The 25,381-nt window shown below is 37.1% G+C and overlaps 2 protein-coding genes across 2 annotated transcripts; both read left to right on the top strand.

Moving 5' to 3' along the window:
- The first annotated feature begins 540 nt into the window (after positions 1-540).
- Positions 541-10,709, top strand: LOC137575088 (kinesin-like protein GA13060). Its single transcript, XM_068287491.1, has 7 exons — positions 541-767; positions 4,141-4,603; positions 5,937-6,231; positions 6,594-6,824; positions 6,997-7,587; positions 7,760-8,834; positions 8,966-10,709. Exons 2-7 carry the CDS (start codon positions 4,277-4,279, stop codon positions 9,804-9,806), a joined length of 3,360 nt encoding a protein of 1,119 aa, XP_068143592.1. The 5' UTR covers positions 541-767; positions 4,141-4,276; the 3' UTR covers positions 9,807-10,709.
- A 5,546-nt stretch (positions 10,710-16,255) lies between these two features.
- On the top strand, positions 16,256-17,056 carry LOC137575116 (uncharacterized). Its single transcript, XM_068287524.1, has one exon. The coding sequence runs from the start codon at positions 16,314-16,316 to the stop codon at positions 16,929-16,931; it is 618 nt and encodes a 205-aa protein (XP_068143625.1). The 5' UTR covers positions 16,256-16,313; the 3' UTR covers positions 16,932-17,056.
- Positions 17,057-25,381: the final 8,325 nt, after the last annotated feature.

Genomic DNA, 25,381 nt, shown 5'->3' with positions numbered 1-25,381 from the left:
GTAGGTGTATAATACAACTCCCACTCCCAATCCCATCTCCAAGCGGCACTTAAGTGACGCTCCAGCAGCTGCCAACCCAAACAGCTCAACTATCAACGTGTGTGTTATTCCAGTGTCTGTCTGTCTTTTAGTCTGTCTGTCTGTCTTTCCTTCTTATTCGTTATTTCGTCTTGTTTTGTTAGTTTTTATTTTAGCATTTTGATGTCTACAATATAAACATCATTTGCGTTGTTCCTTTTGTTTAAGCCTTGCTGATTTTTTGTTTACCTGAGGCTCCCCCACCCCCCCAAGAAGAGAAAGAGTATGAGCCTTCGTAAGAGCAAACAAGTTGGTAAGAGAAAAAGAGCACTTCCCCGTTGGGTCTGGCGGAAGTCCACCCTTGGTCAAAAGGCATTACCATATTCCATGCTCTTTGTTTTTGTACGCCTGCGCCACCATTTCCACCGAAACATTTTCCGAGCTGCCGTGTGAGAAAGTCAGCCGAATGGTTCTCAACATTCCGTGTTCCGAGTTCAGTTGCAATTGTAATGCCAACGCTGAAGGCACGTGAGTGGACGTGGTCGTGGTCGGCGCGATTTGTGTGTGTGAAAATGATGATGATGAAAATGTTAGAAACTCGTTTCAGTTGAGTTGTAAGAGAATCGATGATAAAAAAGAAACGAAACGAAACGAAATAAATAAATAAATCATGTATAACAAAATCAAAGATGAAGCCAAAGAGCCAAAGATGAAATCAGCAACAAGAAATTGCCAGTCATAAAAAAAGGGTTTGTGTTGTGCTACCGTCCTCCCCCCTTCACTCTTCTAACTCCCCTACCATAACAAAAACCATTCTGCAATTTCTACCCCATTATTTGTGTGTGTGTGTGTGAGTGTGTTGTTGTTGTGTACAATTAGAAGGCGCATTGCCAATCGATTTGTGTGAAAAGCTAAAACTCAAAAGGTGGGACAAACGCAAGGAGAAAAAAACAAAAAAAAATAAGAAAAGCAAAAAAAAAAAAGGAAAACTGAAAGAAGAAAAGAAGAAAAACTCGCCTCCAGGTTGGGTTGGCAGGTGCGCGTCGTAGTAGTCTGAAAAATGAAGTTCAACTTTGTGTGTGACTCTGGTGTGTGTGTGTGTGTGTGCGAGTTGTTGTTGCCCTGTCATTCATGGAAATGGAAAGCATGGAAAAAGCCCGAGAGGGGACAATATTAATGAAAGACGTTGCAAAAATGTCACGTTCCGCAAGTCAAATTGAAATAATAATGAAGGCATTGAAGAAATGTCACAGCAAAGGAATTTACATGAGAATGCAAAATGAGTCCAAATGGAAATGGAGGCAGCAACAACAACAACAAAAACACACACACGAAACGTAACGAAACAAAATAAATCACAAATAGCACAAATTGGACGACTTTAAATAATATGTATATATAAACAGCATAATCATTAATATGAATAATTTGTAGAAATTCTCTTTAAAACTTTTCTACATTACCATGAAATGAAACTCTAATGAATGTCAAGAAATCTCATATCAATATGATAGTCCCAAAAGGTTATTGTTGAGTTAAGATCAAGATGTAGATGAAGAAGACTTAAAACCTTTTTTCAAGAATATGGTAAAACAATGTTAAAACTAATTCAAATTTCTACCTTTATATGGCTAAATTGATCAGTCTCGAGGAAATTACAAGTCTTTACTCTCTTACTCATTTTAAAACTAGAAATTCGTCTGTTAAACTTTTATAAATCAGGAAATCATCAAATATAAATTCTAATTTCAAAAAATGTATTGCCTAATTTATCCAATTTGTTTAACAAAAAAAACTGATAAATAACCAGATACATTTGTTTTACTTGCCAAAAAACAATATATTATCAAGTCAATTCATTACTAAAAAAAATCATTATTGAGAACCAACTACAATGGTCAATGCTTTTCCCTAGCAGATCACTGAGTGAAAACATTCAAAACCCAAGTCCTAAAGCAAGTTATAGGATTAGGTCAGGTTTAGAATTCTTTTCATTTTGAAATATTTCCTTCATGGGAATGTTCGTAACAATACTTGGCCAAAACTTAAAAACTTTCTAAAGAGATTTTTCAATTTTGAAGTTGGAGTGGAATCGTTTCAGAAAATGTCGCTACATACATAGTTAATTATTAGATTTATACAAAGTTTTTAAAGTTTTATTTACATAAAAACCATTTTTATATTCCTTGATTGATCCTTCTTGAACGATACAAAAATTGTGGGCAAAGTCTCATAAAAATAGTTTTCACATAAAGTTACGAACTAAAAGTATTCTTTCCTTTTATTTATCTTTTAAAATCTTCTAATCGTCAATGTAAAAAAGCTAGAAATAACTTATTTATCAGAGATACATATACATATGTACATATAAATATATAATAAATAAACTACATTCATGTTTGTTACATTTTAATCAATTTTTGACTCCGCCCTCTCAAGAAAAACTAATTTAAATTTAGCCATTTTTGTCCTACCCACTGCCTTGTTCTTTATATGAAAACTTAACATAAAATCTTATTATAAACCACATAAAACTCTGACCACAAAAATTTATTTGATTTCTTGATCTGAGTTGTCAATGTAGAAAAGAATTTAAATTATTTTCCACCAAAAACTGTCAAAATACTTAAGAGGAATTAAAAAAAATAAAAATTTTTAAATTTTACAATTCTTTTTTAATTTACCGAATATTGTGGGATTTAAGCTCCAAATAAACGGAAAATTAATTACTTTCACCTCAGTACTTAATAAAATAAATATATTAAAAAATTTTTTCTAGCTGATAGAAAAGACACTAAATTTGTGAGTTTTAGAAAAATGGCTAAAAATAGAAACATTTTTTGACTTTGATCATTAAAAACAAATAAAAGGTTCATAGTGTCTGTTGACAATTGGAATTAAGGGCCCAAAAAAACTAGATTTCGAAAATAATTTAAGGAAACTCAAGGGATTTACCCATTCCCCATTCCATCTCGACTTCTAATTATTGTAAAAAAGGATTAATTTTAAGGGTTCATAATTGGTGTAAGCAACTGCTATAAATATAACTAAATATTTTAGATAATTTTAAAACATTTTTTACGTTTTATGCAGTTGTAAAACGATTTACAAATTCGTATAGTTACATCAAAGAAATTACAATTTCAAATGACAACTCCAGTAAAGAAGATGTACATCTGATTGTAAGTAGATACCTGTATATTCTAGTCCAATGAAGTGAATCTCTTGGCCAAGGTCATCAGGAGACCAAAATTGAACAGAATTGCCTTCTCGTGGAATAAAAAAATAAACTCTCATTTAATATATATTATTTGAAGTTCATAAGTTCTGCAAGGATACAATAAACTTTTAATAAAAGCTTCAATTAAATGTTCAAACTTGTCTCTACGTATACTAAATAGCAGCTTTAGCTTGTTTAAAGAAATTTTATAGTCATTCAAAGGATAAACTTGAGTTTAAGTACCTTTGAAAGAAAAGTCCCAAAAGCGTCATAAAACTCGAATGTCTTTGATTTTATGGAGCCGTGGCAGTGCTTTTAACGCATAAACTTTTCTCTGAAAAATACTTTAAAAAGAATAAATTCCCGAAAAATAACTCAGAAATGAGCGGAAATAAAAGGTTCGCATAGGCAAGATGCTACAAGTGCATAAAACACAAGCTCAGTGAATGTGACAGTGTGATAGTGGAAACATATGCCCAATAAACAGATGCCCATAACCATAAAGAAAAAGTGTTATGGCTATTACCATAGACAGGACCAGAAGCAGGACCCTCTTCTTAAGTCGAAGTGCGAGACCAACTGTCCAGCCCCCCATTTCCCTAACCATGAGTCTGGTCTTTGGTTATGCTATCCCCCCAACACACACACACACACACATACACACATATACACACCATGAAACCAACAAAATCACAATTTATGACAGAAACAGAAGAATCTGTGGGATGAAACTATTTAAAGAGCCATAAAAATCCATGGATATAAAATCCAACAATGTATCAAAAAAGCTTGGGAGAATTTTAAGGTCTAAAGCATGGAAAGCATAGGAATTCTTATTAACTTTATTTCGCTTTATTCTCCTCCCTCCCCACTCTAATTCCGTAAATTCCCCTACCAAAAAGGAACCCCCAAAAGTGCTTCCGACACAATAAACTTCCAACAAAAACAACAACTGTGGCAACTAATAATAATACAGGACGAACAGGACGAGGAGGAGGACCTAGAGGAGAAGGCGAAGGAGGAGGAGGAGGTGTAGCCATGGCTACCACAATAAATAGCAGCAGCATCACACGCAATGGCGGTTTCTGTGGTGCACTGCAGCGTGCCCCACCGCCCATGCCGCCGGCTTTGGCCAGACGACTCAGCAGCCGCGAATGCTATGGCGTGGGCAAAGTTAAGGTCATGCTACGGGTATCGGATAAAGTCGAATCAGATTACATGGTACTTGACAAAAAGAAGCGTCAGGTCACCCTAACCGATCCAAAGAATGTGTGTCCACCACAAGCAGCACAAGAACGAGCTCCGATGGTGGCAGCGCCGAAAATGTTTGCATTCGATAATCTCTTCACCGCCGAGGATAAGCAGGTGAGTGACCATCAGGTCTTTAACATTTAATCGATATTTTCACAACAACTTAACAAACACAAGTTGGCAGTTTCCAAAGAAGATTCTTAAAGTTAATCATAAGGCAAACATGATCTTGTATGCGTTATGAACTATTTATTAGTCATAAAAATTATGCACCATTTGATGGGGTGGCTTGGTTGGCAAAACCTTTAAAACTTTTCATAATTTAAACTTTATTTGGTTTGTTGTTTTATTTTAAGATTAGGCGAGTAATTTAAGGTTAAGTAAGTAGTAGATATTATCCTACTTTTTTAAAGTTAAGAATACCAAAAAGGTAGTAAGTAAGTTTGCCTTCTAATTGAGGTACCCCTCTCAGATACTTCTCAGATTCATTTTGAGTATATATTTCAGAATGATATCTACTAGAGTTCATACATGTATGTAGCTCTATCCGTCCGTCTGGATACTTGCAAACCCCTACTATGCCATTAAGGATACAGAGCAGAAATGTTGCAATCTAATGCTTCTCTTTACCTAAAGTACTTTATCCCTCTAATCCTTCAATTTCTGATCCATATATCATGTAGATGTGTATCTAAACGCCATCTAAACAATCAATCTGGAATAATTTAAGCAGATAGACAAAGTTTGATTAATTTTGTTTAATATCCGATGACTATATCACTTCTCTTCGCTACACAAATGTACAATAACAAAATTTTCGGTCCTTTTAAAATGGAAACTCGGCTTTTGGCATGAAAAAATCTTATCAGGTAGAAAGTAACTAAGCTTTGCTAGGATATACAAACTTCAGAGTGTCGGAAATTAACTAGTACTTATGATTTATAATTTATTATTTATTATTATAATTTAAAGCTAAAGTTATTTAATGTCAAAGAAGTCGATCTATGTATACATGTATTTATCCTTGATAAATTTGGGATAGGAATTGAATCGGAGAAGTTTTCACCGTAGATGAAAGAACCTTTTTATGTTTCTTATCTTATAAGCTTCTAAATCTAACTTAATCTTGAAATATGAATCTGAAAAACAACTTTTATTTGATATGCATATGATATTTTAATTGATTTCTATAAACATATGAATCTGTTATCCTTTCATTTATAATTTCTCTTTGGCATAATCATAGGAAGCAGAAGCTATAAAATGCATAAGAAGTTTTAGTAAAAAATATTTAATATAGAAATTTAATCCTTTTTAATGAGAAAAGAAGCATTTTCTACATAAAACATTGTCTTGGGGGTCTAGAATAAAAAATAGGTGCATATTGTTATTGTTTGTCATGCATAATTGAATTTCATCTACATATGAATTTTTACCCTTTCATTAGTCGGATGTTTGCGCATCGGCCCTAAGTGAGGTGATACCAGCTGTACTCGAAGGTTCCGACGGCTGTCTGTTGGCCATGGGCTATCCGGGCACTGGTCAACCGCAAACCGTGCTGGGTGAAGTGACCGCTGGTTCCTTGGGCGCAGCGCCGTGTGCGATTGCCTGGCTCTATAAGGGCATACAGGAGAGGCGACAGAAGAGCGGAGCTCGTTTCTCGGTGAGAGTTAGTGCCGTTGGTGTTAGTGCCACCAAGCCGGATGCTCTCTCTACGGATTTACTTATCTCGCATGCTGCTGGTAAGCATATGGATAGATGGCTATGACTGGGATAGGCCACCTGTTAGCTACCAAAGCGGAGAGGCGTGGGCGTGGTTAATGTTGCCCCTGGGCCAGATGATGATGTTCATGATGACTGGGGCAGGCCCAATTTGAATAAACTTAACCTGTGAACCACCGCCCATCACCCCCAAGACTGAGTACCCCCCCGTCTCACGCCCCTTGCCCTTTGGCAGCTCACTTATAGAGTGGCATTTATTCCAACATAAAACCTAATGTCCTTTTCATTCACTCTACACACCGTCTCTAAACCATCTACACCATCTACATTCTATATTCTTCGTTCTAACTCCAACAACTGCCAACTGCCAACTCCAACACAGAATCTGACGACTCCCCGGGGATTTATTTGCGTGACGACTTCCTTGGCGGTCCAACGGAACTACGTGCACCCACTGCCGAACGTGCGGCTCTGTTTCTCGACTCGGCTTTGGCCGGACGCTTAAAAAGTTCCGGCCCAACTGGATCTGGGGCAGGGGCAGGGGCAGCCCTTGAGTCCGCCCTCATCTTTACGCTGCATGTCTACCAGTATAGCCTGTCCCGCAAGGGGGGTGGTAAGTCTCGACTCGCTACTAACTGTAGCTCATTGTTGTTGCCACTCAAGTGGCCCGCTAAATGTTTCACTCGACGCCAGCACCATTAAAGTGTCGCATTTCCATTCCTCAACCTCAACTCATGAACCCCAAACCTTTCCCCTTCTTTTTCTTCTACGCATTCACATTTCAGTTGCTGGCGGTCGCAGTCGTTTACATATCATCGACTTGGGCGGCTGTGCCAATCGCAGTGGGGGTCTTCCGCTTTCGGGGATTGGCAACATACTGTTGGCCATATTGTCGGGCCAACGGCATCCGCCACATAAGGACCACCCGTTGACGCCGTTGCTCAAGGACTGCCTGGCGCCCATTACCTGCCACGTGGCAATTGTCGCCCATGTGCAGCACGAGCAAAGCTATCAGGATGCACTCTCAACCATACAGATTGCGTCCCGTATACATCGCCTGCGACGACGGAAACATCGTGTGCCCATGCCCTTGGCCGTTGGACTAGCCCAAAATGGTTCGTCGGCAGGTTCGGGGGCGGATCCATCGAGCTCGGAAATATCCGCCGATACAGTCATCTATATGGGACCGCATGATGATGTCGCCACCGATGGCGAACATCCTCCAGTCTATTTACCTTCACTCAGTGCTGGCGATAATCGGGCTATGCTTAGCAAGGCTCTCAAGGGTAGCGCTGCAGAGAAACCACCCTGCAAGGGGGTGACAACAAGTGCGAATTCCAGCCCCATGATGTTGAAGAAGATTCAAGCAGAGAAAAGTAAGTTAATCCAATTAAGCCAATTTACGAAATTAACAAGCATTAAGTGAATACCAAAGAAACACTCTAAAGGGTTTCCAAAATGACATTTTAACGTTGATGAAGAACATTTTCAGCATAAAGAATTTTTGATTAAAGTACGAAATTTTTGGAATTTTTATCCTTCTCTCAGGTAAAAAACTAGCTCAGGTGCAGAGCTCCACAGGAAGTCTCAAGCGTCATGCAACAAACTCAGCAGCCACAACTTCCGCCATTGCAGGGCATGAGGTAACAGCGCCTGGTTCCCCCATGGCCATACCCAGGCATATGGTATCCAAGGGTTCCAATGTACCCACACCCAAGGGTTCACCTTTGCGTCGTCCTCATGCAGCAGCTCCCGGAGCTGCTCTTGAGCAATTGGAAGCTGGAATGCGAAAAATCACCGAAGAACAGTGGATCGATGGACCGCGAGTGTCGCGTGCCAAAGTTGCTGAGGCTAGACATCTGTTGCGCGAAGTGAATCATGTGAAACAATGTGAGACTTGGGTCGATGGACCCAAATCTCAATCATGTCGCTCTCTCACAGCAGGCAATCTGCCGTCGTCGTCAATGCAGACGCAGGGCTATGGGTTCATGGATGCCCACAAGAAGACCATGATCCGGCAATGGGTTGAAAACCAAACATCGCAAGTCTTCCACAGTGCCAGCAATTCGCCGACATTGGCTCTGCATGCGAAACTATCGCAGCTGAAGCAAAAGTCGCTGGACCTGCCCGAAAAACCCAACTATGTGTCGGCAGATCAATCGTCAGACATACAGCAGCAGGGCTACGAAAGTCTACCCCTCTTAATGGGCAGCACAACGCAGGACATGGGTCAGGATGGTGACGAGGATCAGGATAGTGGACCTTCAGAGGTGCCTCCTGCCTTGCCATTGCTTGATGATCCTTTGGGTGGATCGCGAGACATATCACAGGATAATTTGCAACGTATGTTGTCGCGACACGTGTCGCGTGAACAACTCCATGAAGCTGAATTTGTTGCCAGTCGAGCATCATCTTCCCATCATCCCAGTTCGCAACGTAGCATCGACTGTGGGCTGCAAGTGACAGAAGAGGAAATCGCCCGTACTATGGCAAATAGGGACCAAGAGCTATTGAATCAACATCCTCATCCATTGGCAGCTCTAAGTCATTGCGACAATTTATCCTTTGTGTCTAGTTTCAATATGGCCTGTGAATCATTTAGCGAATGCGGCGAACGAGCCAGGTGAGTTAATAAATCTTTGAATTTCTAGTAAAATTTATCCCAGATATGTAAGTGTATATAGCATAAACCTAATACTCTCGCCGTTTTCCGTGTCTCTCCCCCTCTGTCTCGCTCTTCTCAATTTCTTGCAGACACCAATTTGACCAGTTGGCTCGATTGCATGAAATCTTCACCTCCCAACTAGCCATGGCGGAAGTAACACCGTCTTCGGCCCTCTTTCGCACCGATGTGGGCAGTGTTTTTAGCGAGCCGGCATTTCGTTTCAATGTGGGCCAGAGCAGTGTGTGCAGTGAGCCTGCTTATCGCCTGACACCGAGTCCACCCAAACAGCTATCGCATAGTCCCAGCCAGGGGTCATTGCCCAGTTTGAACGGCATCATGGAGATAGCCGGCATGGATGATTATGCTCTATTGCGCCAACCCGATGGCGCTTCCGATCCGAATTTACCAAAGAGTGAGAAACGATTTACACCCCAACACGATGATATATGTGAGTTGGATGAGAAAACTCTGGCCAATGCGGTGGGCAAGCGGAATTCCCTGGAAGATGCCCAACACAAACTAAATGAGATCACAAATATTCTGCCTTTGGCAGTGCAATCACGTTTGCCACTATTGCCATTGAATACCAGCTCCGAGGCCTATGACAGTGGACACGATAGCTCAACGCCCAGGACATCGAAACATTCGGGCATATCACGTCGGGCTGAGAGTGGCTATCACAGTGTGGCCACGGTGAGGGATTCCGATGAGAGTAGCTTTGCATCGGGCATGTCGAAGGGTCAACGACATCGTATTACCATATCAGCCAATGGTGGTGCAAATGGTTCTGGAGCCAACTATCAGCGCCATGGCAAGAAACGTGGCCAACGTCAGGAGGGCGGCGGCAATAGCAAAGGTCTTTGCAATTGGCTACTAAATCCATTCTCCTGCACTTATCCAGAGACTGAGGGTGAGATTAGCGATTTCTAAACCAACAAAAACCAAAAACATAAATATCACACAAGAAACAAAATTTGTCCAAAGCAACAAGGGAATACAAAATTAAAAGGAAAATTCTATATCAAATTGTCCAACCACCCACCCAACATAAAAAAATGTAAACAAGAGCTAGTCCAGCATTTCGAAATGGCCAAAAGAAACAAAACAAAATTATATACACATATATCAATGATGATGAACTAAGATGAGGAAGAGACACTTAGCCTTTTGGTGGATCTTTTTTATAGCGACTGATTAACTTTTACTAGGCGCCGGCTGCCACTCAAAAAACAAAATACTCACTCACACAAACACACACACACACACACTCACGAATCAATTTTAAACAAAACTAATCTAATAAACTAACCCAACTACCTAATTATACATACATACAATACCTAATTGCTATATTGAAAGCTGCCACTCAATCACTCAATCACTCACTCACTCATTTACTATGAAAAAAACAACAAATACACGCATAAGTTCAAACAGGGCTTTAAATATCTTTTAAGTTGCCAGCTAGCATAATAAATACAATTAAATAATGATCTATATATACACATATACATAAGTATAAAAAGGGGTTAATTGGAATGTTGAATAGTAAAAGAAAATAGAAAAAAAAAGCAAATTAATAAAATTCTATTCACACAATTCTGACAAAATCGAAGCATTTCCATTTCAGTGCTTTAGTTAGGAAAATCTTAGATACAAAAATCACTTTTAGATACATTCTTTACTTTAAAATGAAATGACCCTGAAGACCACTGAAAAAGGAGTTTGGCTGTTGCTCAGATTAAGCTATTATTCACTAAACTTCTGAGAATAATTGCCAATTTGGTTAAGCTTTTTGGACTTGGGTTTCTTTAACTTAACTTTTTCCAAAAATCAAGTATGTAACTATTTTCACAAATTTTGCATATTCTTTTACAGATAAAACAATTATTCATAACTGAATCTAAGAAATAGTAAAATAAAGATGATAGTCAATTAGGGCTAGTTAAATTTGCATTTATAGTGAAATATTACTACTAACTAATCCATAATATACTATTAATTTCAGTTTTTTCTACGGCATTTTATTTTTGGACAGACAAAATGCTCAAATTACGTTTCAAAGAAGAAAAAATTCATATTTTTTTTTTTTCATTGATTGTTTTTTCTCTTCAGAATATATTTTCAGTATTGGCAAAATTGCTTATTCTTATCAAAAAAGATTTAACACAAATTCAATTATAGTGAATCGAAAATCAATCTAATTCCTTTATTTCAATTTAACTGAATTTATAAACATTTTGATGGTAAAATAAACATTCAATAGATTTTATATCTTCTCATTCCCATTCTGATTATACCCCCGATGCTGTATCTATATGAATAATTAAACATACATAAATGTACTTAATCAGGCTACAATCACTATGACTTTACAACAACAAAAGAGTAAATATAATAAAAAAAAAAAAAGGCAGAGAAAATTTATATACATAATATATATATGTATACACTATATATCTTTATCATAGCTATTTATTGTTTAATTTTTTAGTTATATATTTGTTTTTCGAACAAAAGAGATGAAAGTGACGATAAAACAAAATAAAAATCGTATGCTAAATGTTAAATGTTTGCTTATTCAAACACTTTATTGCCGATTATAAGTTACAAAAACCAAAAACAAAAGAAAACCTAAGAAAAAAAAAAAAAGAAACAAAAAGAAATGTTTAAATTAATTGTTAGTTAGCTAAAGTTATACATCTACTTCAAAGGACAACAACAACAACAAAAACAACAACAAGAACCACTGACTATAAAGAAATCGGTTTTTTTGAAAAGTAGACAAATGTTAAACATACAATTTTGTTGCCATTTTTGCCTAAATAAACTATGTTACAAATATAAAAAAAAAAAAAACGAAACAAAACAAAACACACACAAAAGAAAGGAAAAAAACAAACAAAAAAAAAAAATAAATAAAAAAATTCAATGGAATAATATATATATATATATATATTTATCAAAGATATAATATGAAATGAAAAGAAAATTTTAAGGAACAACAAAAGCTAATGCATATACTCGAAAAATATACATATATACATACATCGATATTATTATATACATACAAATGAGAATCACATGGATAAAACCAAATGGACTTCGGATTCAACGAAGTTTCTATACCCTTGCAGATAGAAAATTTGGCTATGGCATACTTTAACCAGGACTTAACAAATTTAGCAGTCGAAATAAAGCATTAAATCAATTTATTCGCAAGGGACTTTTTGGTATTCAGTTGTCTGATTAGAATCGTTGAACTTCTCAATCTCAAAGTGATAATTAAATCTTCCTTTTCAACAGTCCATCTTAGTCTAATTCAATGAACAAAGTCATGTATCAATAAGATATTAATTCATTTGTGTTAGTTTGTTTAAAAACAGTTGACAACGATGCCTTCTGCAAGGGTATTTCGATAAACGCCACAAAGTATGCAACATAATATATGAATAGCTAAATTTTTGAATTGTCAGCTAAAAAGCCATTAACATTGATAAATATGTACGAGTATTTTCATTGCAAAACTAACAAAAGAAACAAAATACAAGAGAGAAGAGAGAGAGAACGAGAGAGATAGGAAAGAGATAGGAGATAGCAGACGACATGACATTATCATACATTCCTTCATTGCCTTTTTAGTCGCATTCATTCGCAGCAATCAGCATATAAATTAAATGTTTAAACTCAACACACTAATTATATTGCATTATTATTATCTATTTCGTATTATTCCACACTTATCAAGCGTAGCGTAATCAACCAAAGGCTCCTCTATACTTTAAATTTTTAACAAAACATAATCACAAAAAAAAAAAAAAAAAAAAAAAACGAAAACGAAAACGAAAAAACCAAAAACCCAATTTCTTTCAAAAACCAAATGCAACCACATACATATACATACATACATACAAAACTAAAAATACATACATACATATTATATATTTGAATGGAGTCGTCGACTTCGGCGCTGAAATACAGACTAATTATTTTTTATAATATAAACAAATTGACAGCTGGTTTTATTGCAAAATAACGACTGCGTGCCGGGGAGGGGGGAAATGTGAACAGAGGATGGGGTAGGCCAAGGGGATAGGGAAGTTTTGGCCACAGTTGGACAAATAAAGTTGACGCTTTTATAGATAGAGACATGTGCGATACATTCAACTACGTAGTACATATATCTAAATGTTCCACCCCATCATCAGCACTCCCACCACCCCGCCCATCTATTCCCTTTGTATTTGCCAAAAAGGCAGATGATGGGAATGTGCTGCGGCAATACAAGGAGACAAGGAGAGGGGGATGTGGCGTTGCGTTCGGATGTCAAACAATAAAACACGAAACGAGAGCAAATGTTCAATCAAGACGAATGTTTAAATGCTCTTTGAAATTCATCAATAATATATAAACATATTGAATACAGTGACTATGCAAACATTTCTAGAGAAAGGAATAAAGGGTTTAAACATAAAGGATAAGTCTCATATAACCCTTTATCCAAAACAATAAAGAGTGAATCTTTTTTGCACAGAACTGCTAAAACATGAAAGTATTTCGAAAGAAGGATCTTAGATATATATGAACTAGTAAACAAAACCTTGTTTCATTCAAATGATTTCATTGGCTCTGTTTGTTTCAGAATAAATATGGATCTTCAAAATTTTCTTTGAACATTTCTTTGACATTGAATAATCGTTTTAAAGATTGCCAATATCATCTAAGGATCTGAGAGGGTTTTCAGCAATTTTTAAAGGCCAGCAACATAAAGCCAAGACCTACATACCATGAACTGATCTGTAAAATGTTTGAAGCAAAAGTTGTCTGGTGTAATTTTGGTGAAGGAAAATCCGTCTAGGAATCCGAAAAGTTGAAATCGTTCAAGGAAGAAATTGCACAGTTGGACAACAATTTTCTTGGCTACTTTAAAGTACGACATTTTTTTTTGGCATTGCCACTTGTGATATAGCTATTGATTTGATTCGATTCGAGGCCAGAATCAGCATCAATGACAAACTTAATGCTGTAATTCGCATACCCACATGGGAATTGAGCGTATAACAATAAAATGTGTTGGCACCTTCTGGCAAATGCCGCGCGAGCGTTTCACAATGCGAAGAAGTAAGTATAAGTGTGGCACATCTACCCACCCCCTACCGCCATCTGCAACCCCCCCGAACCACCGCCCCTTCTCGGCCTTACAACCTTCACACCGCCATCATCAGTTGCTCTGCAGCGATTTTTCTTGTTTGTTACTTTCCTTTAGCCATTGCGTCCTCCTCAGCCTTTGCCTTTTGTCTGCCGCCCTTTTCATGTAGCTTTGTCGCAAACGTCGCCATTTTTTTTGTTCCTTTTTTCGCTTCTGCTACATTTTGTTGTTGTTGTTGTACTCTCTTACTCTCGTTCCATTCTTTTTTGCATTTTGCAATATATTTTTCCTTTTACAACCCTCTTATCACAAAAACTTTAAATTTTCGCATTTCGCAATTCACAGTCACAAATGCAAATGCCGTGCCCGCCCACACCCACATACAGAACCACACACACACACAAAACTCAACACCTCCCACTGGCTCCTTGAAAGACTTCAGGCTGGCTCGCCATATGTTGCCAATTGAGGCGAAAATCGAAAACTCGTCTATGCAGGGGAATTGTTTATGACCCTAGTGACTTGACTAGTTGATGATGATGATGAGTAGACGCGAGGGGTAACGGTCGGTGGGTGGTTGGGTGCTTTGGTTTAGTTAAGTAGGGGCGGTAACTTTCCTTTTCCTTTTTTTCTCTTCATTTTGTTTGTTATTTGCTTTTTCTTTTCCCCCTTTTGCGATTTTAGCTCCTGTCGCCTTTTAATTATGGCTCGCAAATTATTTTCGAATTTTTCCATCATGCTACGGAAATGAATGTTGACTGCAATTTCCCCCCAAACAGGATGGCAAAAGGATTCGAACAATTTCTTCCATTTTTTCAATACCATGTAGGCACTGACTAATGGGTATATTAGACTTTTCATTGCCAGTGATCCTAGTAGATCAGATTCTAGACTAAAGTCTTATATCCTTAGGTTTTATGCATTTTGTTTTGGATCGATCATTAATCAATTATTTTTATGATATTGTCTAAACATCAACATTCGAGAATTCAAACTTTTCACGGTTTCCCTTAACTTAAGGTCAACTAATTCGAAATGTCAGAATCATATTTAAATTCCCCTAACTTCGACTCTTCAATTTTTCTACAATATTGACTAGATTACTCAAAATTATCCATATATGTAGAATATAGTATAGAAATAAACTCTATATCAGGATTGGAATCAAGAATTGATTTGGCATTATATAGGAACTTAAATGGAATAAATGGAGCTGGATAACAAGATATGAGTTCCTTAGATTAGTAGATGATGGGAAAACGAATCCATTTAGACATAACTTTAAAGAATTTCTTGCCTACTGGGTATTACAAAGTCGAAACATATACGAAATCGAATTCTCCATCTTTTTATGCACCAGGTACAACGTCCACTGTGTGCTGGAGTTGTTGTTGTGACCTAAAAAAATATTCACACTCACTTCACTTGTCAAGTTGAATAAAAAGCAAACGTTGCCCGTGGGTTAGGAGTGAGAATCAACCGGGAGTTTGCAAAAAAATAAAAAAAAAAAAAATAAAAAATTTAAATTAAATATACACAACATCTATATGCATATATGTAGCATATATATACTTATATATGTTTATGCGAATGTTCTCATTAAAATTTGTATCCCGCATGCAATTAGAGTTTGTCATTTGACAGCAATGGAAAAGATACGAAATAAATTTATTGTTAACAAGCTGCTAAATCAACAACAAGCTCGAATTCTGGAGTATGAAGGAGTCTGTGGTGAAAGTAAGTGAGAGTAGTTGTTGACAAATTTAACCAACATTTACTGCATAGCTTTAAATTTTGGTATTTTTGAAATTAAGTCCTAAAGAGGCAATGTGTTTATCTAATAGATCCCTGGGAAGTTAGCCTTTCTTTATAGAAGGATGTTCTTTTACTTTAATTGACCCTCCGAAACACAGAATTAAAGTTTGCAATACGTGGAAAAGTCCTTGGGAAAATTGAGTCAAAGTTCAAGGGATTTATTACAATTTCAAAGATTTGCATCCAAAAGATGTAACAAAGTAAGACATTATTTCATTTTAACAAATATAATTCGGAAAATTAGTACAAAGAAAGATTGAGTTTTGACATTATCAACGATAGCAAAACAAAACCCTAAAAATGGTGATTCAAGATATAGTAAATTTGGCAACGTTCAATATGAAATTCATCTCATTAATCTGAGTGATTTTTTCCAATGACGAGACACTCACTCACTCCTCCTTTTCTCATCAAACTTAGTAGACTTTTCGTCAACATTTGCCCAAATCTTTTCCAAATTTTCGTTGCTTGTCATGAGCGAACCCATTTCGGGTCGTGGATTGCGTTGCGCTTACAATGGCCTTCTACTATATAGTGCCTATTTGACGGCCAAGAAGATGCATTTGGCCGAACATCCTTGTGCATATAGCGCCTGCATTGTAAGTGGAACAGTGGCTGTCCTTGGCCTCTTGAGAGTCATCTTTGGCAGTGGACATTCGGACGAGTGTCGTAAGTTGCGGGACGTTAATCAGGGTGTACTGGAACTGATGCCGTTGCCTCTGGTCAATATGGAGCTATACATACGATCCACGGGAGTGAGTCCTTTAGCCTTGAGTCATGCCATCTTTGTCCTGCCTTTGGTTGGTGATTTGTGCTGCTCTATAGTCAAAGAACGACGGCAATGCGATATAAGCGAATGTCTTAAGGATCTCACGGTGCTGGGAAACATTGTTTCTTTGGCATATCTGGCTCATGTGGAAGAAAATTCCATCTATATGCGCATGATGCTGGTCATGGCTGTGATGAAGTATGCTGGAGTCTTGGTTGATAGCATACACGAGGGCACGGGTGAGGATTTGCAAGTGTGTGGCACAGCCCTGTTCCTACACCTGCTCGGTAGAGTACTGAGGCAATGGAAGGACAAGATGTGAACTAACCACGAGTAACCAGTTGAGAGCCTCTAACCCCTGATCGCTTTAAGGTTTCAGCATTAAATTTTCCATGAATTTTTTGGTGACTTTTGTATGGTATTAAATTTCATTAAGCTGCTTTTCAATTGCTGTTCATGTTTGTGTTCATGTTTTTGTAATTGCCAATTGGCGGCAACTCCCCCATCCACCAATCTCCCGCTTCAAGTGACTTGTATGGCTTCTACGGGTATGTTAGTCGTGTGTCATACAAATTGATATGGGGTGATTACAGATGAAAGGCAAATCGCTGAGTCACCGCCATTAGAAATTGCAATTTCTTTACTTACATATTGTATGTATGTATATAGGTAGTTATTGGAATTTATTGCTAGTACAAACATCAAGTACATCATGTTTAAAAGTGGCAATTCACCAAGTCGATAGCCATCAGTTTTCACGTGACTTTACGATAAGTTAATGCTTGGTCATGAGGTCAAAAATACTTTAAAAAATGAATTTGAAATACCCTAAAAAAGCCACCAAAGGGGTAATATATAATATCCTAGAAAAAACACCAAATTTGAAAGCCCACAGTTAAAATAAAAATAGAAGTTTAACTGACGATATATTTCCAAAGGATGGAGTTTATAAGTTACATTCTCAAGTAATATCACTAATAAACAAAAGTATAAAAAATGCACCAATTTCTATCTCACTTTTTCTAATTTACTTCCCATTAGTACATCTCCGACCACATCAGACTGTGATATAAAGTCGTTCGTTTTTTTATAAAAAAAAAAAAAAATTTTTTTTTTTAATTTTTTTAAATTTTTTTTTCAAAAAAAAATATGGGACAAGTTTCTGAATCCTTACAAGGTTAAAGATAGTTTTTTAACCGCCCAAAGAAAAAACGGCAGATAGAATATTTAATGATCTTTCACTGTTAATAGCTAAATCACGTTTAACGTGTTGGTACGCATATAACAAACGATATACGTTGGGGCCAACCACGTAACAAACATGATTTACAGGGCTCAAACTGTCATCAATACCGCATTTCAAAAAATTAAATTACAACGGGGCGGAAGACAAAATATATAGTGTTCGTTCGTTTTGAATCTACAAAGGAACCAAAAAAAAAAAATATACTGGGAAACCTTCAATTTCCCAGTATATACTGTATTTCAGGATTTTTCCAAAAATTGTGTGCTATTTGGGCCATTATTAAGCAGAGTAAATAATTGTTTTTTAAGGTTCTTCTAAAAAGCTGTTACTATGTAGAATCGAGGTTTCGAAGTTTTACTTTTCCAATTAAGGTATGTGAAAATTTAGTCTAATCAATTTTGAGTATTCGGTTATAAAATATTCGTAGAATGTGGATAAATACGGAACTTAATCACAAGTTTTGGTCATCTAAGAGTAGAATTTTGAATGACTTTGGAGTCCTTTAAGTCCGTTAACAAGGACGCCATTATGACGCCATTTATAGTTAATATATTTAAGTAATAAATAATAAATTTGATGACTGCTGAAACCCTATTTAAGATTATTGTGATATAATGATATGACTAGATATAGTGGTTCGATTCTATCTACCCAAGTTATACTTACATATGTATGTATGAACATATATAAAAAGCCTGCAGTATGCAAGACTCTACATGCAAAAATTTCGGTATTTCTATGAATTTGAAATATACTGGGAAATCTCTTTCTCTCTTGGTATAGCGTTTATCTATATAAACAAATTTTCGAGAATATGTTACTGTGAATGACTATTCCTGAATAGGATACTAAATGTATTCAGCAAAATTCAATAAAATATAGGACCATAGTTAAAAAATTTTCAAATTATCACCAGATTTGTTAAACCGACCATTGGAAAAGTGGGTATATTACGAAATATGGTCAAAAAAATCGTGGGAAACACTTCTTTACTTCATGATACTAATCATTGTGAATCATTTTTCTGATAGTAGAACTTGACACATAATTTTAAAATAGGCAAATCTTGAATATTTAGACGCAAACCTATTAATTTGTTCATGAGTGTCTAAAAATTTCTCTACGTACATTAAAACAAAACCAATACAAAGTACTACAAACTAATGATGCACACCTCTTGATGATTTGTTTATAGGGAATTGTTCTCGAATCTGTTAATATTTAAGGGCAAAATCAATACAATCCCCATTTATATTAAATAGAGGGCATGGTCGTTAGCTAAACTAACAGCTTAACAAAAAATATAAAAAAGAACAATAAATTCAAATTTAATTTATAACAGAATTCCGACCTCAAAGAAAAAATAGGCTAGAAAAGGAAAAGAAGAAAATGGAAAAAATTGAGAAATACTTAAATGATAAATACTCAGGAATTTTTGTTTTTTTGTGGGTAGGAATTGTTCCTGGTTGAAATAACCAATATGTGGGGTATTTGTAATCCGCATTTAAACCTAGATTCCTGTGTGTCTGTGGACTCCCGAAAATATATGGCATAACGTTGCGGGGATGCGGATGGGATGCAACTTGGCAACACTTGAGCATGCCAGGCACGCAGCTTGGGCCTCATTCTCAAACCTAAAAGCATAAAGAAAAATAATAATTCAACTTTATTTGTGCCACACACACATAGACACACACTGAGAGCCACAGAGACATAGACTCACACATACATATGTACATACCTAGGAGGATAAAAGGAAAAGCTAGATCCAGGCTCACGGCCAGGCAGCTGTTCCTTGTCAACACCCAGGAACAGAACAGAAACAACAACAACAACAATCCATGGCAAATTTAATCGAAAGCGTGTAATTGACCTCAGCAAATGGCAAAGAATGGGCGTGGAAATGCTAGAGACGACGAAGCGTAGCAATGGTTGAATAGTGGGAGAAGGAAAACGGTAGTGAAGAGTGGGTGGGTGAGTGGGTGATTGGGTGGCTGGCGCCATGGCTTTGTCGCTTAGCTTAGCCAACTGCCATCAAATCATTATCAGTTAAATAAACGACAGGCAAGCCAAGTTAAAAAAGATAACGAAGTCGTCGGAGCAGCAACAGATGATATCTGCCAGGGACTTGACTTCGTCTCCCATCTCTCCGACTACAGTTCTATGTCTACAGTGTTCCAATAGCGACAGTGGGAACGGTAAGCCGCCGTCGTTTTATGCTAATTCAAATGGAAATGGAGCCAGTCAGCAGCTGCTTTGAGGAAACGGCACCAGTAGAAATTGTCAACGACATAATCAGGAGTGGACTCTATATGCGTTTTGGTGGTCAATACTTTGGGGCGTCCAAAAGAAAATCAATCTTTGAAATTGCCGATACAAGTGGAAGGGAGAGATCAAAAATAATTCTATTCGATTTTTTATGATCAAAACTTATATAAAATATTTATAATTTTTTAACAAATATCTAAATAAGATTAAATCACTGTGAGATCGATTCAGTAAGGAGTTGCCAGGACACCAGGTAATGTGGTAAACCGTTCCTGGATATGGCCAAAGCTTGTTTCATTATGCGCTTTTGTGTGGATGGCTGACTGGATGTATGGGGACTTTGGTCGTGGGGCGTGGCTGCTGATCGGGCTCACCAGATAGCTGTATAGCAATGCTACATATGCAGATTGTTGTTACTGGTACCGAAGGTACAAGTCCTCCAGCCAAAGTCCTTTTGCAGCATTCCTTGTAAGGCTGAGAGAGAAATTCGCCATGATTTTCATATAATTTCCGCATCATAAAGCTGCGAAAGTAATTTTCCACTTGAAAGCACACAGCAGAAGCGCAGCCAAAAGTGTGAAACGTAAGCAAGAGTGGTGACCCGGGAGCGGGACTGAGGGGCAACTGACTGAGTTGTCCAAGTTGTTCTATACGCACAGTAGGTGGGTGGGCGAGAGTGAAGTTAAAGATGGAAGTGGTAGTGGGTGAGGGTGTTGAGCTTGTTTTTTGCCACATTGAGCATTTGGTGTTGTCACCTTTTAGGCGCATGCAAATAAGACCCAGACAGACCGAGATTCCTTTTTACATTAAATCGAAGCCATCTCTTTAAGACCATAGCCATAAGATTAGGCTAAGCAGCTGGGCATACACACCGACACAATGGCAACACCAATACCACGACACAGACAATAGGGAGTGGCAAATTTCATTATGCGGCTCACGTGCTAGACAACCAAATTCAGAGTAAAAGAAAAAGAACAGAACGGAACGAAATGCTAAAGTAGAAGTAGAAGAAGCAGAAGCTGAGGGCACAAAAGAATATCGGAAACACAGAACACACGCACACACAATACACACGGAGGACATGCAGCACGGAGCCCAAAAGAGGAGCAGACCAACCCAGAGCCAAAAGGCTAGGCTCCATCTATATATCTCGTTTGCTCTCAAGCTGGCTCTCATACCCAATACCTCCTACCTATTCCCAGCCAGGCGGAAGGAAGTCAGTCAATGCCCGCAGCAAAAAGGCCAACAACAAATGACAAAGTAAAAACAAAAACAAAACAAAAGTGTAGTAAGAACGAAATAGGAGGTGGAGTGGGATGAACAGGAGTAGAACAACTCATCCTACCCACAGGACAAGAAAAAATAGCAGAAGGTGTGGGTGGGTGTACGGATGATGAGCAGGAGTGGCGGGCCAAGCATCGCCACCATTAGCAACGGAGAGTGACTATAGAAATGCCCTGAACACACATACTTAGACAAATTTGGCTAATTTGTGCAGGTGCAGAAACAAAAGTAAAAGTAAAAGCAAATGTAGTAGCAGGAGGACCAACTTTAGTTCACTGTGGTCAAATCATAGGAAATAACCAACAGAAAAGTTGTTAATTATTGATATTAGCTTAGTTGATATTAAATTTAAGTGTTAAGCACATCGATTTGCTTCTACCAAACATAAATGATCTAGTCGGTCAATAAAGTTTAACGTCTGCCCCTTGCTATCCCCAGAAGTATGCTACACAACTTTAAACTCTGGCGAATTAAACTAATAAAATAAAACAGCAAGTTAAAATTAATCGTCTACTGATGCCAAGAAAATGCCAACTCATTTTTAACTCATTTCCCACAAATATTTTGATGACGAAGTGAAATTTGTATAAAAAATGAGTTGAGAATCCTGTCAGACTATTCCGAGTTGCAGAAATACTTTCACGAACATTCCAATACACATAAGCATGTACCTTTAGATGACCCTTTTTACAATTTAATTTCTAAAAGGGAAAACCTTTTTTTTTTAGAGTTAGAATTTGATCTGAGTCCTCATGTCCCTTTTACTTTCAATAAAGGAACTTCAAGACAGGCGACTTAAAGTCAAAAAACTTTTGCATTAAAGTTTTTATTTTTGGCATTTCGAAAATTAAGTACTAAAGAACAAAATTATGATTCTTCTTTTGTTCTTAGATTATTGTTGAATGCCAATTTATATCTTTACTAAATTATCTTATCTTAATTACATTTGATAAGACTTAGAACCTTTCCAAAAAAAATTATATTTTAAGTGAAGAAACTTTTTAATACACTCAAATATAAAAGACATGATAGGTTAAGAAATTATTTAAAATTTAGGCCAAAAAAACATACGAAGTTTTCAGTTAAGCTTAGTTGGTAACTTTTAAGTGTTTGGTTTTCTCTTAACTAAATTTAACAAAAGTGGATGATAAAAATGACCAAAAGAGGCTTTCAATTGTGAAATACATATATGTCTTGTATCTTATCTAATGTCTACACAAGTTTGTTAAATTAACTGATAACTTAATTCATTTGATATCCTGTTAAAATTTTTGATAAGCCACCTATCTTTTTGATATGCCCATTAATACCTTACCTAGGGCCATAGAGTATTAGCCCTAAACAAAAAAAAAAAAAAAACGTCCAAAAATTTAAATATATATGGAGAAAAGAAAAAGTAAAAGAAGGCAAAAGAAAAAAAAGTCGCTTGAGACGCAAATCGTTGGGGATTTATCAACAACAGAAATAAAAAACAAAAAAAAAAAAAAAGTAAAATAGAAAGAAAAGGGAATAAACTTTTCTGTACTATCTATGTATGTGTGTGTGTGTGTGTATGTATCCAAGGGAAGTAAAGTCTATGCCGAAAGAGATATTGAGGCTGGAGTTAACAATGTTAACTCCCAAACAGACACAACTTGGGTATTTAGCGAGAATCGATTTTCGTTGATTTGCGCCATGCATCTCCACATCCAGCTCTCCTTTCAACTTCACCCCATCCATTCTTAACTGAGCCAGGCCTGCCTGACCTTTCAACCTTTTGCACAGCCAGGCACGTGGCATTGGCAACCCAGAGAAAGAGAGAACGAGGCATCATCATCAGGAGCAGCAGTAGCATTCATCGACATCTACATCCACATCCACATCAGCATCCATCCAGACTCAGGCAACTCATCACCATCATCATCATCATTGTAGTCTGCAAAGTTTATTTAGGCAAAAACACTCTTCAATTTTATAGCAACAAATTTGCATCGTAAAAGATACTTGCAGGCGGGCAAATGTGCCCATACACAACTAGCCCCCCCCACCATCAGCTTCCAACAGCTACAATCTCCACCTCAGCCATCACCCGCATGACCAAACCCAGAACGATAAAAATTCCCTTAAATTAACTTTAGAAGTCAGGACTCTGAGGTACCCTGTGCTTAGAAACTTTCGAAGATTTTCCAACCTCGTTTTCTTCTCTGAGGTTACCAAATTGATTTTATTTTTAAGTTGATTAGTAAGTTTGTCGACTTTTCCTTAAACTATAGAAAGTTGAAAACTTTAAGAGGTATATAGAAACTTTTGCCAGACTTTTTCCACACAATTTGATTGATTTTGATCAAGTTATTAGCTGGCTTAATGTACCAAAGGATTATTTGCCCGTTAATCTAATTGTGGGCGTGTCATTTTAGAGAGACTAAAGAGACTAAATATACGCCCCTACCAACTTAAGACAAGTTACAGGGTATGAAAATACAAAAACGTTTGTTTAGGTCACCCCTCCCACAAATGAAATAACCCCCTCCCCGTCCAACCCCATCATAAACTAAGGACAAAATCGTAAAAAGTGAGCAGTTCATTTAAATTTTTAATATTTAGGCTACATGAACGGATCTCCCACCGCATTCCTTTTTGGCCTCCGCTCTTGCTTCCCCCACCTTGCCACTTCTTCCTGTGAGCTCACTAAGTTTTGTTTTATGTTTTTCGGTCAAAGCGTTTTGAATTTATGCCTTTAATTAAATACAATCTTACCTAGGACTCATCTCTCTTGTGTCTTTTTTGGGGTTTTCTTCTTTGGACTTCATATTATAAGCAGAGCTATCAAATAGAGTTGTATACTTTCTTATGTTTTTCGTGTTTTTTTTTTTTTTATTGTATTTTTGTTCTTGGCCATATATTATTTCAACTGTTATGCATATATAGCAGCATCCTTGCTCTCTCGCTCTTACACAGTGTGTCGCATTTTCGCTTTCTCTTTCTTACTGGGAACACGCATTCAGGATTTATTTTCACATTTATATGAGCGCGGGGTCGGGTATTACAGAACGCGGGGGGGCGGTTCTGTTGGTTTGAAGGGTATGGGTATGTAAATTTTTCAGTAAAAATTCACTTCGTGATAATGGATTTTCCATGTCGCATACGCCGCAGTCGATGTCGACGTCGCTGCTACAACAAATAAAATCTGCTCCAACCCGTGGAGCCACCTCCGCAGCTCTTATCCCCGCAGCCCAAAAAAAAAAATAACATCTCTCATGCCCCAGCTTTCCTCTTGGCCCGACGGCGACAATTACCTCCCCTCCTCCAACTTTTGCCTTTTGCTTTGGTTGAGGCATGATAGATGACAAGTCTCTTGGTAGGTGTATGACTGTGTGCGTGTGAGTGTGTGTTTGTTCGTTCTTGGGGTACTTGAGAGGGTCGGTCTGCAGTATGTTTTGGGAAATTTGAATTTACAACAACAAAAGTCAGGGACACACACAGCTAACACTAAGTACGTTACCACTAGACGTGACACGAATTCCTTTCCCTCCTCCTGATGCACCCCGCCTCTTCTCATCCTTAAATAAAAAACCAACTTTCTAAATCTGATACAATTCAAAAATCTATAAAACTAAAAATTCCAATATTTTTTAGAGTAGACTCGTAAAAATAAGTAAACGAAAAGTGCCTTCTCCATGTTAATTTGAAAAATTATGCGCAACGTCGGATGAATTCTTTGAAAATCTAAAATTATTCGAATCGTTGAAAATGTTTTTACATATTTTATTCTAGAACTAAAAATGCAACAGCTAATCAATCAAAATTTCTTTAAGTGCAATAGGAATGGAATTTATTCACAAAAAATTAAAAGTTTTTGGAGGTTTAAAATTAAAAATTTAACTAATTAATAATTCAAAATTCCCAAAACTAAATCAAATGATTTTTTTTTAAATTTCAAGTTTATTTGTTTTCATCAATCCTGAAGAAAGGTCTTTGCCAGTGTCGGAAGT

This window comes from Drosophila tropicalis, unplaced genomic scaffold, assembly GCF_018151085.1.
Source record: "Drosophila tropicalis isolate 14030-0801.00 unplaced genomic scaffold, ASM1815108v1 contig_562, whole genome shotgun sequence".
Lineage (NCBI taxonomy): Eukaryota > Metazoa > Arthropoda > Insecta > Diptera > Drosophilidae > Drosophila > Drosophila tropicalis.
This window is presented reverse-complemented; position numbering and strand designations above follow the sequence as displayed.